The 18826-nt window shown below is 40.8% G+C and overlaps 1 protein-coding gene and 1 long non-coding RNA gene across 2 annotated transcripts in view; both read left to right on the top strand.

Annotated features, from left to right (window-relative positions):
- The window catches only part of LOC134200845 (uncharacterized), a 57418-nt gene extending 45052 nt beyond the window's left edge, over positions 1-12366 (top strand). Inside the window, exon 3 of the long non-coding RNA XR_009975916.1 lies at positions 490-12366. This is a non-coding gene — a long non-coding RNA (uncharacterized LOC134200845). The remainder of the gene's footprint in view (positions 1-489) is intronic.
- Positions 1-13375, top strand: part of LOC101741484 (RNA-binding protein MEX3D) — a 74792-nt gene extending 61417 nt beyond the window's left edge. The window contains exon 2 of the mRNA XM_004925565.5: positions 12380-13375. Within this exon, the coding sequence (XP_004925622.1) occupies positions 12380-13254 (875 nt within the window). The 3' untranslated portion in view covers positions 13255-13375. The remainder of the gene's footprint in view (positions 1-12379) is intronic.
- Positions 13376-18826: the final 5451 nt, after the last annotated feature.

Here is an 18826-nt window from a genome sequence, read left to right as displayed (position 1 = left end):
AAAAATATGTGGGAGGAGCCCGCAGTCTCGCAACGCTTGTACTTACTGTCTTATCACGCTCTGCGCGTGTGATCGTAAGTGTCAAGTTTTTGCAACCGAACGACCTTGTTGCGACTCCGGCACCCACCCACCAAGCTACCAGCACCCATCACCTTATGTTACAGTCCGGTTCATTAGACTCGCACGCTTTGGTGGTCAGATTAATCGATGCATCAAAATGTTTTTACAAATTAACGATTTCGATTTTATTTTTTATTTTGTTATTTGATACTTAAGGAAGTATGGAATGAAAAAAAAAATATCTTTTTACTATTTCTACTATGTCAATATTATACAAACAAATTATGTTATTAACTGTTTAGGGACGTGTCTTTTATTTCGTCCGAAAAGTAAAAAGAGATAAAAAAATAATTATGTTTTTTCTTGACCGATTTATTTGATTATATTTTCTAATTGTATCCGTACTAATGATTGATTTTCTTTTTTCAGGTAAACAACAAGTCTTCTGCAAGAATAAATTAAGTATACTTTAAAGTTACCGGCAAACTTCAATACGAACGAATAATTCAAGAAATGCAATAATTTTTTTTCTGTATAACGTAGCTTAGACAAACTTTTCAGAGCATGTTATTGATATACAATTCCTCGAGCTAGACCTGTCGTATCCTCATCATATTCGACTTTCGCTGATGATATATTACGGACGGGCGATTTTATTTATTTGAATACTTGGGTTTTTTATCGGCTTTGTAGCCAAACGAGCATACGGCCCACCTGATGATAAATGGTTACTGTCGCTCGTGGACATCAGCAATAGAGGCACAACCAAATCGCTGGCCGTTTATTATGCCGTACATTTTTGTTGATGCAGTGAGATTTCAATAAAATGAGACCAGTAAGTAATATTAGATAGTATATTAACAGAAAAGAGAAAAGAAAACGAGGAGCCATGACAGGTATCCTATATCTGTGTCTTGTAGATGACGCTATAACTAAAATGAATCAAGTTACCATAGATTATAAAAAAAAAAATTGATTATTTTACACACGTTAAATGAAACTAGTGGTCCCGCAGTAGTCGAAATTCGACTATAATTAATTGGAATTGTAAGTTTTGTACATTATTATGATTGTAATTTATACTTCTATAATCACAAATTTCGCCAAGACTACACTATAAAAATATTAACAAAGACAAACAATATTTAATCTATTCTCAATTTGACAACAGACGTCAAGAACAAAAGTTTGACAATAAATAGTATGCATGCGTGTGTGCGTCAAATACATGGTATGTAGTGTGTGTAATGTTTTCTTTATTGATTTAATGAATCTTTTATGCATTATTTTAAAAAAATATTAGGATTGTGCACTTCTATATTCTCTATAAGTGTGAAAAATTCCATACTCCTCCGTCCGCGCAATTTCCGTAAAAAGGGATACAAAGTTTTTGCTTCACGTATTAATATATAGATAGTCCATTTACAAAATCTTCTTGCTTATCTATGAAAAACATTTGATTGTGAATTACGTACAACGTTCTAAATTCAATTCAAAACTGAAACGATTCGATTGATGGTCTTGTACACAAATTAAACGCGCGTATGTACTTTACAAAAAGGACGAACATCGAAAATAACTCGTCTGACCGTTTCCCTTTCGTCGGAAGATGTGTATCTATAAACAACTGAGACAAGAGACTGCTCTCTCTTTCGCTCGAACGCGACATTCCCTAGACGCCACGTGTCACCACCGTACGTAATGTATCAAACACCGTAAACCGATGAATGAATTTAACTTTTATCGCATTCAAAACAAGGTCTTAAATAAGTTTTGAATTCAGACGTCTGCTTTTAACTGGGTCAAAACGTTACATGCGCTCGCTCGATACAAGGCAGTTCGATCTCAATTTTAAAGCGACTAAGATTAATATTTTATTGAGGAATCGATCACAGAAGTAGTGTGCTCCATTTCAAATTGTCTTTTCGAACGTTTTTTTAATAAACACGCAAATTTGAATTATTTTAATATGAATTATGTGTACAACCTTTTTTCATTACCGATGCGGAATGTAATGAATTTGAACATTGGCGAATGATAGATTAAACGTAAACCATTGTAGTATGACAGATTACTGGGCCAAAACAAACTTGCGATGAACGTTGCCAATTCCAGTTCGATCAACCTTACACCCTCCCCACTCCACTCCGCATCCCCTGTCAACCCGATGCGTAAGACGAATCATTAATCATTTCTTCGCGTACATCTCGAAATTTTGAGTCCCACGAATTTGACGCTTAAGTTAAAACGTTAAGGTACGTTTCTAAACGCAACCGAAGAGCCGTTAAGTCTTTCTACCGTGACCGACCGGGCTGTGTGTCGACGCACCTCTTGTTACCTCCGTACCCCTGGTGTTATGTAAGTCGGGTGCAATGGCCGCTTAAGAACATAGGAAAGGTGTTTCTTTCACGTACGAGAGTTTTCACGAGCCCCCTAAGCACTTGATGATGCGCGGAATATCATCACCACCACAAATCCTCAATGGAATAATGTCACAAAAAATTGTCGATGGCTTCGATTGAAACGTTTCCGTCACTCCGATTCACGCGACACGGAAACAAAAATACGTTCAAAAGGTCCGTGAACCGAAAACCGATCGCGCCCCAACGCGACCCAAATGTTAAGAAGGCACATTCGAATGTAATCGCGATGCGGTAATTAGCCGGTACAGGCGCGAATGTGGGTTAGATGAGCGGTGGCAGCCGGCGGTGTGTCGCTCGGGGACCGCTGCCGGGGTCGGTGACCAGTATCGATCGGGGGTGCGACCAGCCTGGCGCCGCACCCCCGACTCCCACACGACTACCGCATGCGTCACTCCAGTCAACATTGCACCACGCAACTAAGTTTTTCGGACTGCAGAGTTCAACTTGAACCGGTTTTGCGGTTCATATTAAATTTGTTAGGTAACTTTTTGAAGTTAGATGAGGCTAATTTTGTTGGTTCTCTAAACGACCTAATCCAGATAAACAATAAACACTTATGTAACGAAAATTAACGTTAACGTGATTAATCTAACACAATTAAGCTTTACGTCAACGAAAGCTTGAAGTTTTGAATCTTGTTGATGTTGAGTTGAGGAAATTGAAATATTCGATCAATATAATTACCAGGGTGGCCGGACACGTGAAGATGTATCTGCTGTACATAGTGTCAAAACTTCTCGAGTTCAATACAGTTCACAGTACTCGCGGAGCCGATGTCTGGCGCTTCGCCAAAACTGTGACGAAACTTCTTTCTATTGACCGACGCTCTATTTTTTTTCTATTCCCAATGAAAAAGCAAGACAATTAACAAGGCGATCATCGTGCCAATGGCATTTTACCGATCAATAATTTACAACATAGTAGAAATAATCGTGACACGCAATCTGTGATTTGGTTTTAACGCTAAAAAGTACGTTTTTAAATCTACGTTGAATAAACAGGATAGTTCGTTTACACAGCTCGGCAATCATCACAAAAAGCGATAAAATAAACAACAAAGGTATTCAGATTCAGGGAATCGTAGAGGCGAAATAGATGAAAAAGCTTTCCCGTTTTCCCGGTCATCCATTATAGGCGGGAAGAATGCCTACAGCTTTGTATAGGAACTTTGAAGGGAGAGCGCAGGAAAACAGCTTGTCGAGGCCCGCGCAGCCCCGCGTTGCCGTCGCCATGGCAACCTCTCGTGATTTATGCCAGCCTGGTGACCGGCCTCTCCGCGGCTTGTTATTGGAAAGATTTCTTAATCTATAAAGATCCGCGTGTTCGAGTAATAACTGAACCTCAATAAAATTTTATGTCCTATTTGGATTATAATTTAGATCGTAAAGTTGGTTCATCCCATGAGGGGCTCGTAAAACGTGCCAGGGGGTTACATCGACTTCTGAAAAGTGCGCGGTGTTCACAAATGTTGGCATACGGTTAAATTGGTTTCAGAGGATACAACAAGCACAACATAATTTGAATTTTTCCGTCGTAATCGGTCGATGTAGACTGAATGTCGCTTTAACAAAATCAAACGATATGATTCAGACTTGCAATGTGTATTGATATTCATCTATCCAACTATGTATGACTTCCATACGGGTAGCATTGCTTGACATATTATTGTGTAATTTTCATATAAAAAAACAAAATTTTTTTTAATTAATGACTGGAAATTCAACGTACCCAATAAAAATCAAATATCGAATTACGAGATACTCCTAAAACTTGATCTTTTTGTATATATTTGAATTAAATCGATATTATTACTGCTAAGAAATTCGTTAGAAAAACCTCTAGTGTTTGAAAGAGAGATGTGACGGTGTGCGAAGGAGAGGTCCGATGAGGCTTTGTCTCGTTCATTATTCAGGAATGAGTACGGTTTTCGTAGCTCTCCCCTCTAGTAGCGTATTTGTATTATACGTTATATATAGGGTGTTCTATTTGACCCAAATATAAGATACGGGTTCAATGTAATATTCAAGCAGCATCTTTGATTACAAATCTGAAAGTTATGTGGAAACACATAAGGAAAATCATTTATGAGATAGTTCTGCATAGTCGTATTGCATTTGTGATGAACCAATGGGGAATTATAAATACAAATTTCATTAAAAATATGATTATTTGGTTAAAAATAACTCTTAATCTATAACTCTTATCTAAAATAAGTGTAATCTTCCTTTTGTCATTTTCATTCTACAATGTTTCTATATTTTATATACTCATGTTTTTGTGGTGACGAACCACTAGTGAAATAAAAATCAATTTTAATGACACCTTTGACTCTCTAAAACCTAACAAATAACCTATGTTTCTGTACAAAACATAAAAACTGCATTGATAGTATTTAGAGACGCATTTCTTTTTTAATAAAAATCAATTCAATATATTTTCCTCTGATGAAACCATTTCCCGCAAACCTTTTCACGGACGAGTGACGGGCTCAATGGAACCAACCGAATAGCCATTCACAGACTTATGTTTCTGTAAGGGTTTTATAATTGTTCCACTCAATCACGTGATTGCTCCAATGAATAAAGCATTGAGTATATTGTGGCTAAGAAATCTATAAATGATTCCTAAAGTAGGACTAACGAATGTATAGAATAAGCACAACATTAACAGTGACAATGTCTTAAACTGTTAAGAACATAACAAAACTATACTTCCTATTAAGTATGGCGAGGATCGGTGGTAAGGAAACGGTGATCTTGGATTAAGACTCTGGGTAATTGCTGACACCGCAGAAACATTACCTTAACCGATAACCGTTTTCGGGTAGTCTATACCTTGTGTCAGAAAAGCCATGAGAGTTGAGACTCATGCTGGATGAATCTATGACCCGTTAACTTCCCACTAAGTCAGAAACTTTACAAGATTTCCAAACTTCAGATTAAGACTTATGCGAATGTAGTGTTCGCTCACTCGCCCCCATCCAAATAAAAATTAATCCAGACTCTTCGATTTTGCTTCATTTGTTTCGTTAGGTTAGCTGTCAGAGTACCATTATATATCACGTCCTTACGGATCCATCAGATCCAATAACCTTTGCATTAGACGCCTTCAGCTCTAATACTAGGAGCAGGCTTAGGGACCCCGGTAACCGTACTCGTCGAACTTGACAAAGAGGTCGACGTGCAACCTAACCCATGCATCAGCCCGCTGAGTTTCTCGCCGGATCTTCTCAGCGGGTCGCGATTCCGATCCGGTAGTAGATTCATTCGCGAAGCAGTTGCTCTTGAGTTGTTAGGTCTCCTTCGGAGGCGCTCGGGCACCTGTTAGCAAATCCCACCCCTCCTGGCTGAGCCTTTGCTCGTCCACCTGTCCTGGTGAAACTGGAAAGTCTTTCGAGCCACGAGTAATCCTTCAATCATAAAAAAAACCCGTTATATATTCTACATGTATATTTACAACGACCTGGATCTCGAACCCATCCATAGGTATATAAAGGGCTCACGCATCAGACGAGCAGCGTCGACATTCCGAACCAATTCGATCATCCTAATCAACCCTCAATTCTGGATACTACTAGTTCTAACGCTAACAGAATTTCGACCAGTGAAGAAACACAAATAAGTTAATGAATCTTAAAATAAAACTGTTTTTTAACCGTACCCTCTGTAAACATATGAACATACTTTAATAAAGTACGTACATTGATCGTAATAAAAAGACTCAAACGTTCATGAATAAGTAGTGAATACCCTGCCGAACCGATTCCAACATTTTCGTGAATTGGATTTACCTTGTGTTTCATTTTGCGGTATAGATACATAAATAGTGGGCGTTTTTTTCTTCCGAAATCACGTTCCCTATTGTTTTCATTACATTGCGTAGATACTACACGTACTTCATAGAGAGCATTGTAAACATCGGTCATTTGGTTTACTTTTTTTTGGTTTACCCGCGCGGACTCACAAGAGGTCTTACCACCAGTAATTACGGAAATTATAATTTTGCGGGTTTTGATTTTTATTACACGATGTTATTCCTTCACCGTGGAAGTCAATCGTGAACATCTGCATTGGATGCGGGAAACACGAGTGCCATTACACCGCATACGTTTACGATGTAATAACATTTTATTCGCGTTTTTTTATATCATACATTATGTGAATATAAAGTTTCAATATCGACTCTAAAACATGGAAATGTCGCGCGCGCTACTGTTGCCGACAGGGTGTTTGGTCGTAACGCACTCTGAGTAATTAAATTGTTTTTTTTTATCTCCTACCTATGCTGATAGCGTTGAGAGGCTATTTCAGCTTCACCCTAGCGTGCAGGTGAGCTCTCAGGGCTCAAACCGGAAGTGTTGCTAACACTGGCCCTACATGTAAAACATGCCTAAACAGAAAACTATACTGACAGTTAACATCATCATTTACATCCTGTTATACCGGTCAGGATATTAGAGCGAAGTTATAGAATTATTGTATTATCATTAGTCTTTGGTGCGTGTGCAATGTTCAAGCTGTAGGTCGTCTTAAAGTCTGCGAAGATGACGTTAAATAATTCCGTTACATACATATATACTAAGCTCATAAAACCATGTTAAAAATACCGTACGAACACTCGTCCGCCTCTGAAAAAAACTTTTGCTGAAAACTGTTCAAAAATTCAACTAAACCGAATTAAGACGTAGATCACGAACAAACTGCAAACAAGTTTATAAAATACAATAATAGTTCGCTTCGTCCGCGTGAATTTATGTAGTCGCTTCGAAATGCATTTAAAATAATGAAGGCATGCAACGGATAACGTCATACTGTGGAAGAGCAACCCGGTCGGCGGTGTATCGCGTTCCGGCTGGCTGGTTCTGGCCCAGCGGGGTATCCCGGAACACCAGCGGCATCGCCCGGGCGGCCTGGTAGGGCTGCTGTACCGCGGAGACCGGCGTCGTTGATCGTCGACTATCGCCTCGACGACCCGTCGGTCGGGCGTCCTCGGGGTGGCGCCGCGTGTCTGTCTGGTTGTAATGTTGACCACAAGTACCCCCCTATTCTGACCGGGTTCTGACCCCGGACGAAGATCGGACGTCGAGTGTAAGAGTGCAGGGGAGTTGCTTGGTACGGTAGGGCCTTAAAACTCCTTGGGCCCGTGGTCTGCTTCCGACATCAGCAGGTCGTCAAGTCCCACTTACCCCGCGCGCCCCCTAGGGCCGCGGACCTCGATTCCTCCATTGGAATCCCTCCTCCATCAGGCTGTTGGCATTGCAAGCACACTGTACTGCGGTGGCTTTCGTAGTGCTGGTGATAAGGTCAAAACAGCACGTGAAGAATAGACCTCGAGGTCTTCTGTCTTCTACACGGCCCTGTACGAGAAGTCTCTCCATTGAATCTTCCTATCTGGAGATGTGCCCAAAGAACATGAGAATTCTTTTTTTTTATTGCATAGATAGGTGGACGAGCTCACAGCCCACCTGGTGTTATGTGGTTACCGGAGCCCGTAGACATCTACAAAGTAAATGCCGCTAATAAAAATATGATAATTAAACGAAGAGGCAGGTATTAGGGTAAAAATAATTGATACAAACAATAGTTTTTTTTTTTTGTGTCTATTGTAATACTTTAAAGGCCAAATTCCTATGAAACTATATGTAATACAGAAAACGAATTTAAATGTAAAGGCGTTAGTGGTTAAGGTCGATTATCGATTATTCGTTGAACAACTAATACACTAAAATCATAATATAATTTGCTAATTTATGTAGAGTGATGATAAAACCCAATCCCAGACAAACAAACTGTAGTAGTCAAAGATAATAACCACAGTTCAATGAACCACACAAAGTTAGCTCATTACCTCGAAACAAAAGGTTCAATGAACCTCTGTAAAACAATACAAATACTCATTCAATTAATATACTGCATCATAAAAAACTCCACTACGTATAAAAAAAAGTTTTGAAACAGTCGGTAATGCGGACGGAACCTAGTTTCCGTTTACGAGGTGTCGGCGCGTAGAGGGTGCGGTGACCGACCCGCTACGGCGTAGAGTGCAGCGCACGTAGCTCGTAGCGGTTTTTCTGTTTCACTTTAATATTCAACGTATGTACTTGAAAACAAAAAAATAGGATAGGCAAGTTTTTTTTTTATTGTTCAGTTAATTGAACGAGCTTACGTCGTATTTGGTATTAAGCGGTTACCGTAGCCCACAGATATCACAATACGAATGTGAATATACAATATGAACATTTGTAAAATTTCATCAAAGGAATGCCAAGTTCTGATGCTGTGAAAAAAAAAATTTGAATACAATAAAATAGCGTTGCATCTTATAATTCAACAAACATACAAAAAATGTGAGATTTAATTTTCGTCCAATTGAATAATAATATCAATATGAGTCCGATATATACAGACAATATTTATTGACAAGTGTTTCCACAGTTGAAACGTTATATAAGAGGATCGTGTCGATACAGTTTTGTTTATTGAACATCCGCCCTGACCCACATACCGCCTTCGGACCCCTTTCTCGGCTGCTCTAAGCACGTTATACTCACTTCACACCGCTCGTACATGACATGCTTCTTCTAGAAACATCTTCGAATGTATTCTTTTTCTACATAAGTGAACTCTCACGGACTATCTCTTATTAAGTATTACAATCTAAATGCCTTCATACACCTTGGTACTTAGGTCTATATCTCAATTGTATAGTACGCATATAACGCAACTTGGAGTCGTCGTGGCCTAAAGGATAAAGACGTCTGGTGCATTCGTGGTGAGCGATGCAACGGTGTTCGAATCCCGCAGGCAAGTACAAATTTTTCTAATGAAATACGTACTTAACCAATGTTCACGATTGACTTCCACGGTGAAGGAATAACATCGTGTAATAAAAATTAAACCCGCAAAATTATAATTTGCGTAATTACTGATGGTAGGACCTCTTGTGAGTCGCCGCGGGTAGGTACCACCACCCTGCCTATTTCTGCCGTGAAGCAGTAATGCGTTTAGGTTAGGTTTGAAAGGTGTGGCAGCCGTTGTGAGTATACTGAGAACTTATAAATTATACCTCAAAGTGGATAACGCATTTACGTTGTAGATGTCTATTGGCTTCTTTTTTTAAATAGTGGAAGTTAAATCGCTTGATGCGAGTACACAGAGAGTTCTTATAGACAATGACGACTAATTTCAATTAATGATAATGAATTCACGATATATTTCTGTTAACTTATCACACCCACTTCTAATTAATTGATCATCTTGACGCTTGGTGATGATCTGTAGCTCCGATGATAATACAGTAAAATGATATCGTCAGGCTATAGAATCACTCGTCACCTCGTCTAGCCCATAAGATCGGTTCGGAATAATACGATGCGCAAAATTTTGTTTAAGTTTTTTATCTGCAGATGTCTGATGTCTGCGAACCCGAGCGAGAGAATATTCAACATATATTTGAGTGAAAACATTTCTAACGGCGGACCTCGGTCTGAAGGACGTAGGATCTGGCTCTTTGCCAACTACCACCCCGCTTCTTCGCCCTTTCTACTGTCACTATACATATCTATTACACTTCATGCACATTATTGTACATTGTATTTTTTTTCCTATCAATTCTATTAACCTCGAGGGGTCACACTTGATTCTCCGGGTACTAACTAGGTGACGGTGTTCAAACCTGACGACGCTGCTAACACTAACCCTAGCAAGAGCAGTGCTTCGCAGAATCTACCTCCGGATCAGAAACGCGACTTACTGAGAAAATCCGGCGAGAAACTCAGTGGGCTGTGTCTATGAGTTAATTCGCTCGCCGAGCCCTTCATCGCAAGCGATGGGTTCGACGGGAACCGTGACCGGTGCTTGAGATACCTAAAGGCACCGTTAGTGGATCGGGAGGATCCGAAATGTATTAGTGGACTTAACGTCGAAAGCATTTTCTACCAGTCGACCAAGGATGATGCCGATAGGAACACTGTAGGTGCATTAGTTGAAAAATTAAAGAAAAACTGAAGCTATACTATTGTTATGCCGATAAGAGTAACTCATCTATCGCCGAATAGTCGAACGAATATAGAAGGATCTAGTTGCACCTAGAACGCTCGAGAAGTACAGCGCCATCTATTGTCAGATAGCGAAAACACAATACTCGAAACGTGTGGAATATTCTCGATAATTCTAGGGATGTGGTATCGGCTATAAAAGCGTTGCAGAGATGCAGTGAATCGGAACTACTCGAAGCGAAACAGCAAACGGATCACCTGAAGCGAAGCCCTTTGGCTTCTTTAAGCAAATTGAGAGTTTTAAAATGTTTGTTAAGTGGTTTAATTGTTCTAAGTGTTGAATACAGTTTTTAGTTGTACTTTGACGGAATTTTATTTATCCCAAACCCAGACCAAAAGTTTAAAGAGTTACAGATTCGGACAGTGTCCAACCAGAGAATCACTAAAGTAATAAATATTCCTAAGAATCCCATGTCAACGTTTTGGGGAATAGTACTTCGAACCATATTGTTTACCATGAAAACGCCATAAAGAATGATTGCATGATCGGGATCATTCTCAATCAAAGCAAACATTCGTTCCAATCAGGGTTATTAGTTCAAAAACATTTTGAACCTTCCTTTCCGTCGAACCCTATCCCTTTGCAATACGGTCTAAAATAAATACGCCATATCCACCCGAAAGGAAATGCTTATCCAAAAATAAACCGTTTGTGAATGATCGTAAAGAAGAGAATGGCTTAGTGGAGGTCAGCAGGTTAACGGCCGGGGTCGACAACCCGTGAGTCACAAAACTACCCCATTATATGTAGGCCTTTCCCATTTGCAGACGCACGTAATATATGATTTCTACGCGAGTTCTATGTCCGTTCTCGCTTTTATATCGTCATAGTGTTTTGACAAAAAAAAACATTAATATTTTTTTCTTTAAAATCGATTTTATTCCTCAGAAAATGTAATCGAATTATTTTGTTCCTTGTTCTACTAAATGAAGTTGGTGCAACACGATTTCTGGTACCCTGCGGAATATCAGGAAACTATTAGGTCCGTAGCGACCGACTATTAGGGAAAGTACTAGCAGTAACTCACGCAGGTCTGGAAAAAATATCACCACAAAAGATCCTCGAATTACCAAATTAAATTGTAGCTATACTTAAGTTAGTTCATTTATTATCTTATTTATTTCACGATACAGGAAAGAGTTAATAATGTTCAACAGAAATGACTTCAAGCAATAGTCAATTAAGATTCACAATAAATTAGTAAAAAGTTGAAACCGCCTTTCACAACAGTAATGATAAATATTTAATCATCAGAATGCTCGTGTGCAAAGCCAAACTGCGGCCTCAGCAGTATAACCTCTTTGTCGCATTGGGGTAAGTCGAGCGAACGAGACGCCACATCTAGACTACAATGAGCCAGTACGAGATAAAATGCCGTGTAATCGGTTTTAGCATCACCATGTTTTCTTTTGCGTTCACAATGTAATCTAACATTGTAAGTTTGGTAACTGACTTGGAAATGAATGATAAAGTCGATAAATTTGTTGAATATTCTTATTTGATTGTAAATTTTATGTAATGTGATCCGATGCAGTTCACTCGTCGATAGCTCTTCGTCGAATGACGGCGAGTCGGTTAGTTGGTCAGGGCTTACGTATTCACTAAATATTGAATTCAGGTAGGGGGGAGGGGTTGGGGCGTCCAGGCCCACATCTCCATTCCATCATACCTGTAGTATATTATACTGTCTGATGGCCTTGACTTGCGTACAATGCCACGACCGCTTTGATACATTTCATGCGACTAACCTTGAATTTAAAGGGTTCCCTGACGGGCGCCGACATCATGCAAATATCTGTCTGTTCTGTATGCTAACGTACTCTTATATAATTGTTTCAGGGTGCAAGATTAAAGCTTTGCGAGCGAAGACTAACACTTACATCAAGACACCGGTGAGGGGCGAGGAGCCCGTGTTTGTGGTCACCGGCCGCAAGGAGGACGTCGCACGCGCCAAGCGTGAGATCCTCTCGGCGGCTGAGCACTTCTCTCAGATTCGCGCGTCGCGCAAGTGCGGGTCCGCGCCCCCGCCACCCGCCGGCGCGCCCGGACACGTCACCGCGCAGGTGCGCGTGCCCTACCGCGTGGTCGGGCTGGTCGTCGGACCCAAGGGTGCCACCATCAAACGCATCCAACACACCACTCACACATACATAGTCACCCCGTCCCGCGAGCGCGAGCCCGTGTTCGAGGTAACCGGCTTGCCCGAGAGCGTGGAGGCGGCGCGCAAGGAGATCGAGGCGCACATCGCCCTGCGCACCGGCGCCGGGAACGCGGGGCCCGCGACGCCGGTCGACGAGAGCGAGCCGCTCGCACAGCTGTACCGGGCCGGGATCGTCTCGCTGCTGCGGCCAGAACAAGAAGCGGCTTTCTCGTCAGCCGGCTCGTGCTCGTCGGGAGGCTCTTCCGGCCGGCTCGGTGACTTGCTCGGTATCTGGTCCTCGACCGAGCGCGACGAGGGTCTGGGCGAGTCGCCGTCGTTCGAGTCTCCGGGCGGCGCGGCGGGCGTGTGGGCGTGGGGCCCGACCCGGCCCTCGCCGTCCACGTCTCCGGCCCGCGCGTGCGGGGTGTGCGGGGAGCGCGGCGTGGCGGCGGCGCTGGTGCCGTGCGGACACAACCTGTTCTGCATGGAGTGCGCGCAGCGGCTGGCGACGGGCGGCGCGCCGTGCCCCGCGTGCTCGTCGCCGGCGCACCAGGCGATCCGCATCATCTCGTAAGGCGCGTGCGAGTCGCGAGGGCGAGGGCCCGGGCCGCGCTCGCCGCCCGCCGCCGCGGGGTCTCGCCCCCTCGCACCTTCTCGACGTGGAGATCTTTTTTACTCGAATCGTTATTATAAAATATTAAAAGATGTAAAAAAATGCGTAATCGAAATCCTGGTGCCAAAGTCGGCGCCTCGCCGGCACGGCCCGTCCGCCGCGCCGTACCTATCGTAAGTCGGCAGAGTTGTTCACGATATATTTTCTTATTATGAACGTTTTTTATTAGATCGAGGAGCGCACACAGCGCTCCTCGGCTCAGAGAGAGTCGATGTAACGTTACGATAGAATTTCGAAAAAAAATCATAAAATTTAAAAAAAGTTGTATAATGATTATTGATAGCGTAAATGAGAAATCGAAAATTTATAAAGCTTACCTAACGTAATAGCGTAAAGTATTAAGATATTATAATAATAATATGATAGGCGAGGACGGGCGGCGCGGGGAGCGGTCGCGCGGGTGGTTAGTTGAATGTTTAGTGCGAGTAGTTAGTGGAGTGAGTCTCTGTGAGTGGCGAGTAGGTAATGTTAGTTAATGCGGTTGTGTCGAGTGGCGCGTCGGTTGGGTGCTCACGAATGCTCACCGCGCCTCACCGCGTCTCACCGCTCCCCCGCGCGCGATGCTCACTTTATTTTTGACTATACGATTATTCGCTTAAATGATATTATACAATACGTACACACTATGATTACTATAATATTAATATAATGTTTGTTTTAAGTGTGTTTTAATGTTTAGATTTTTATTGTAATGTTTTTATGGATGATTTTTATCTGTACGATTATTATTATTGATTATTATTTTATGTGTTGACGATGTTTTGTTTGTGAATAGTGCGGCTGCGCAGGGAGCGCGGCCAGAGGCTGCTCTATGCGACTTTCTTAGTCTTATATCATATATCTCGACTAGAAATTTAAATAATAATTAAATGATAAAGAATTAATACGATTCATTCATTATTGTATAACTATAGTAGTCTGTAGCACGACATTGATTATAACCATTACCTATTGATACTTATTAAGTATTATTATTATTATTATTATGATTATATTATTGAATAAATTTAAAGAATGCATAATTATATTGAATAGGAAGCATTATTCTGTATAACTCTAGTTAAATATAACGATATAATAAATAATAATGTTTGTGTATGATGAGACGTTTGACTCACGGGAGGCTGTTTTTATGGATTGATATTTTTTTATTTTTTTACCGTAATTAGTTTTTGACTTACTCATGTTAAGGGTCGCGAGTAACTAACTGCCTATTAGATTATATTTTAAAAATAATGGTTACGTAAAATCAGCCTCCGTCGTACTTATTTAGATCCAGTGATTTCGATAATTTTATTTTCGTAATAAATAAATAAATAAAAATTATGGATAGACGCTTTAGGTTCAAATAACGTTGTGAAAATTTGTGAATTTTTGTAGACTACATATCTTATTATAAATCTAATATAAACTATAACTTTCGAAATTGAATGCTTTTATTGAATCCCCTATATCTCCATTCCCCCTTCCCTCCCCCTTTTGGTTACATTTTTTTTTATTGCTTAGATGGGTGGATGAGCTCACAGCCCACCTGGTGTTAAGTGGTTACCGGAGCTCATAGACATCTACAGCGTAAATGCGCCACATACCTTGAGATATAACTTCTAAGGTATCAGTATAGTTACAACGGCTGCCCCGCCCTTCAAACCGAAACGCATTACTGCTTCACGGCAGATATAGGCAGGGCGGTGGTACCTACTCGCGCGGACTCGCAAGAGGTTTTACCACCAGTATAATAATAATAATAATAAATATCTCCCCCCCCCCCCCTTGTTACATAAAATAATAATTATAATAAAATCATTAATTGCCTTACACACTAAATAAAATAAAATATAAAAAGAAAACAAAAAAGAAAGGAAAAGGCATAACTTAATCCTTTTCACATTCGACAAATCGAACAGCGCTGATTTTCAGTCACCCCCATTTCCCTTTGGTTCATTGCGGGAATGAAGGCTAGGTACGTGTGTACAGACTCGGATCATGGTATAAACTAGTATAAAAATAAGAAAAACAAAACAATAATCAAATTAAATGGTGAACCCGAATACAAACATATGTGGGACGGCTGTTAATGACTTTGTTTTTTATCTGCGAGAATGCACGAATGGTGGTGACGAAGTTCTTGATGCGCTGCTGATGAGTGTGAAGGCTGTAATTGTTCCATCGCAGGTCACCAGTGTGGGGAGGCTTAAACGACGAAAAGAAAGATCTTCCACCGAGCGGGTGATATTGCTCGGTAGACCGACAGTCCTAATGTTTTTTTTTTCCTACCTAAGCTGAGAGCCTTTAGAGGCTATTTCAGCGTAACCTTAACTAGTAGGTGAGCTCACGGGGCTGAAACCTGACGACGTTGCTGACACGAACCCTAGCAAGAGCCGTGCTTCGCAGAATCTACCACCGGATCGTAAACGCGACCCACTGAGAAGATGCGGCGAGAAACTCAGTGGGCTGTTTCTGAGGGTTAACTAATGTTGTTGCCCGGAACTTGTATATATGCAAGCTTATCTTGAAAATGTTATAAGCGAGATTCAGGCATCTGTCAAACATCTTGCGTTGTATGATGGCTACCCACCACACATAAATAAGCACACACAGCAATAACAACCTGTGGGCAGCCTTTTTTTTTATTGCCCTTGTAGACATACGAGCATACGGCCCACCTGATGATGAGTGGTTACCGTCACCCATGGACTTCAGCAATGCCAGGGGCAGAGCCAAGCTGCTGCCTACTGCTTAATACTCTCCACAAGCCTCGTTTGAAGGAGGACATGTCATAGGGCTCAAGAAACACCGCCTACAACGAAACAACAAAGAAAATAAAATAAATGGAAAATAAAATACACGGAAAAACGAGGGAGAGCGAGCACTGAGTCTGTCTCACTCGCACACTTCTATTTGATACTATACTGGCTTATACCTAAACGAACTTATGGACGGTAATTGTGGTCGGAGTCTACATTGCATTATAATGAGTATCATATAATTTACAATAGAGCACGTCCTGTGATAAAACCAGGATACATTAGCGCCTACCACCAATGTCGCACTAAGCCGAGTCACTCTTCCAACCTAATTTCAAATCTCAACTACAATGTAATAAAGACTAATATCCTTCAAACCGTATTTATGGTACACTGCAGAACCAAACCAGATGTTGACATGGTCTTTTATAGCTTTGATGGGTGGACTAGCTCACAGCACAACTGGTGTTAAGTGGTTAGCGGAGCCCATAGACATCTACACCTTGAGATATGAGCTCTAAGATCTCGGAATAGCTACAGCGGCTGCCTCACCCTTCAAACCGAAACGTATTACTGCTTCACGGCAGAATTAGGCAGTTTGGTGGTACATACCCGTGCGAACTCACAAGAGCTCCTACCGCCAATAAACAAGTCTCAACACAAACCAGTCATGAATAAGGAATCGGGAGCAAAATACAGAATTGTTTTCATGGCTTATAAGGGTCAAGTAGCTCGCATCTCATATGTCGTATATGTGGACATCACCACATGAATACCGTAACCCGTCTCAAGACTCGACGTTGTAGTCTCAATTATAACCCCCTGTAAACTGGCACTGACAATGACTTCTTCGTTGTAAGCTCACCAATAGCTAATAAACAAAACAAAATGAGATAAGAAAACAGTACTTAACTCTTTTGTCCATTTTTGTTTACCTGTTTATACAGGGTGTCATAATGGATATATGAAACCGAAATGTGGCTATAATATCAGTAATGTAGATCACGTTAAAAATATTAGAAAATATCTAAGTCGTAATTAGCGGTTTCATACACAAACCAAATTTATTAATTGTTTCAAGCGTTCGATGACAGCCCTGAATTCATACAAAACACCTAAGGAGAGTCGTCGGTTCGATTCCCACATCGGACAAACATATGTGTGATGAACAGGCTGGTTTTCTCTTTGTGAGTCCGCACGGGTAGATACCACCACCCTGCCTATTTCCGCCGTGACTGAAGCAGTAATGCGTTTCGGTTTGAAGGGTGGGGCAGCCGTTGTAACTATACTTGAGACCTTAGAACTTATATCTCAAGGTGGGTGGCGCATTTATGTTGTAGATGTATATAGGCTACAGTAACCACTTAACACCAGGTGGGCTGTGAACTCGTCCAACCATCTAAGCAATAAAAAAACAAAAAAAAAACAAACGTATATAAGTATGTATGCCAGTCTCTTATACCCATAATACAGAATCCTAATTTGAGGTCGGATGATCGTGCATGATTTGTTATTTATTATATTATTATTAGTTATTTATTTATTTATTTAAAGTATGTAATTAAAATGCTATTTTTAATTGAATTCGAAATTATTAACTTGTGTAATCGTAAAAAAAGGTTAATGAAATTATTAGTAAATTTTGTAGCTGTAATATTAAACTGATTTAAATTTATAATCGGATTTAATAATATCGGTGTTTGTGTTAAATTAATAAAGCATATATTATTATTATTAACACATAAATCTTTTGTTAAGCAAGTGAAAATACTTTTTTGTTTGTTAATAAGCAGCTTATTTTTGAATAGCCGAAAGTATCTTAAGTTCACTGAAGCGTTAGGCGTTCTTGGAATCGCCCACGACTCATGGCCGGGATCCGAAACACGTGATAGGGATTTTGGAAGTATGTAATAATATTTGCACTTGAAGAGCACCTGATGGAAAACAACTTTTAATCATACAAAATTATGATGATATTAATTGCTTCTTTTTTAATTGCACAGATGGGTGGACGAGCTCACAGCCCACCTGGTGTTAAGTGGTTTCCGAAGCCCAATAGACGTCTACAACGTAAATGCGCCACCCACCTTGAGATATAAGTTCTAAGGTCTCAGTATAGTTACAAGGGCTGCCCCGCCCTTCAAACCGAAACGCATTACTGCTTCACGGCAGAAATAGGCAGATAATGACTTGAGGTAGGTACTGATTTCGGAACACTATTATATTTTCAACTTAAAGTCAAAGCACTAATAAATACTATGATATAATATGCTAATAATAACTGTGATTAAAGTTTTTTTTTTATTGCTTAGATGTGTGGACGAGCTCACAGTCCACCTGGTGTTAAGTGGTTACCGGAGCCGATAGACATCTTCAACGTAAATGCGCCACCCACCTTGAGATATAAGTTCTAAGGTCTCAGTATAGTTACAACGGCTGCCCCACCCTTCAAACCGAAACGCATTACTGCTTCACGGCAGAAATAGGCAGGGCGGTGGTGCCTACCCGCGCGGACTCACAAGAGGTCCTACTACCAGTAAAGTTACTCTGTGTAGTGTATAAATAGCATGTCAACGCGTTAACATTTGAAACGAAGTGCGCGCTGAAGGCACAAAAGCACTAATTACACTTTGAATAATATTCGTTAGCACTCTACGAAATTCGTAGCACGTAGCGGCGAGCTACGCCGTAGAACGTGACGCATCCATTTAAAAACATATTACAGACAT

Source organism: Bombyx mori, chromosome 21 (assembly GCF_030269925.1).
Source record: "Bombyx mori chromosome 21, ASM3026992v2".
Lineage (NCBI taxonomy): Eukaryota > Metazoa > Arthropoda > Insecta > Lepidoptera > Bombycidae > Bombyx > Bombyx mori.
This window is presented reverse-complemented; position numbering and strand designations above follow the sequence as displayed.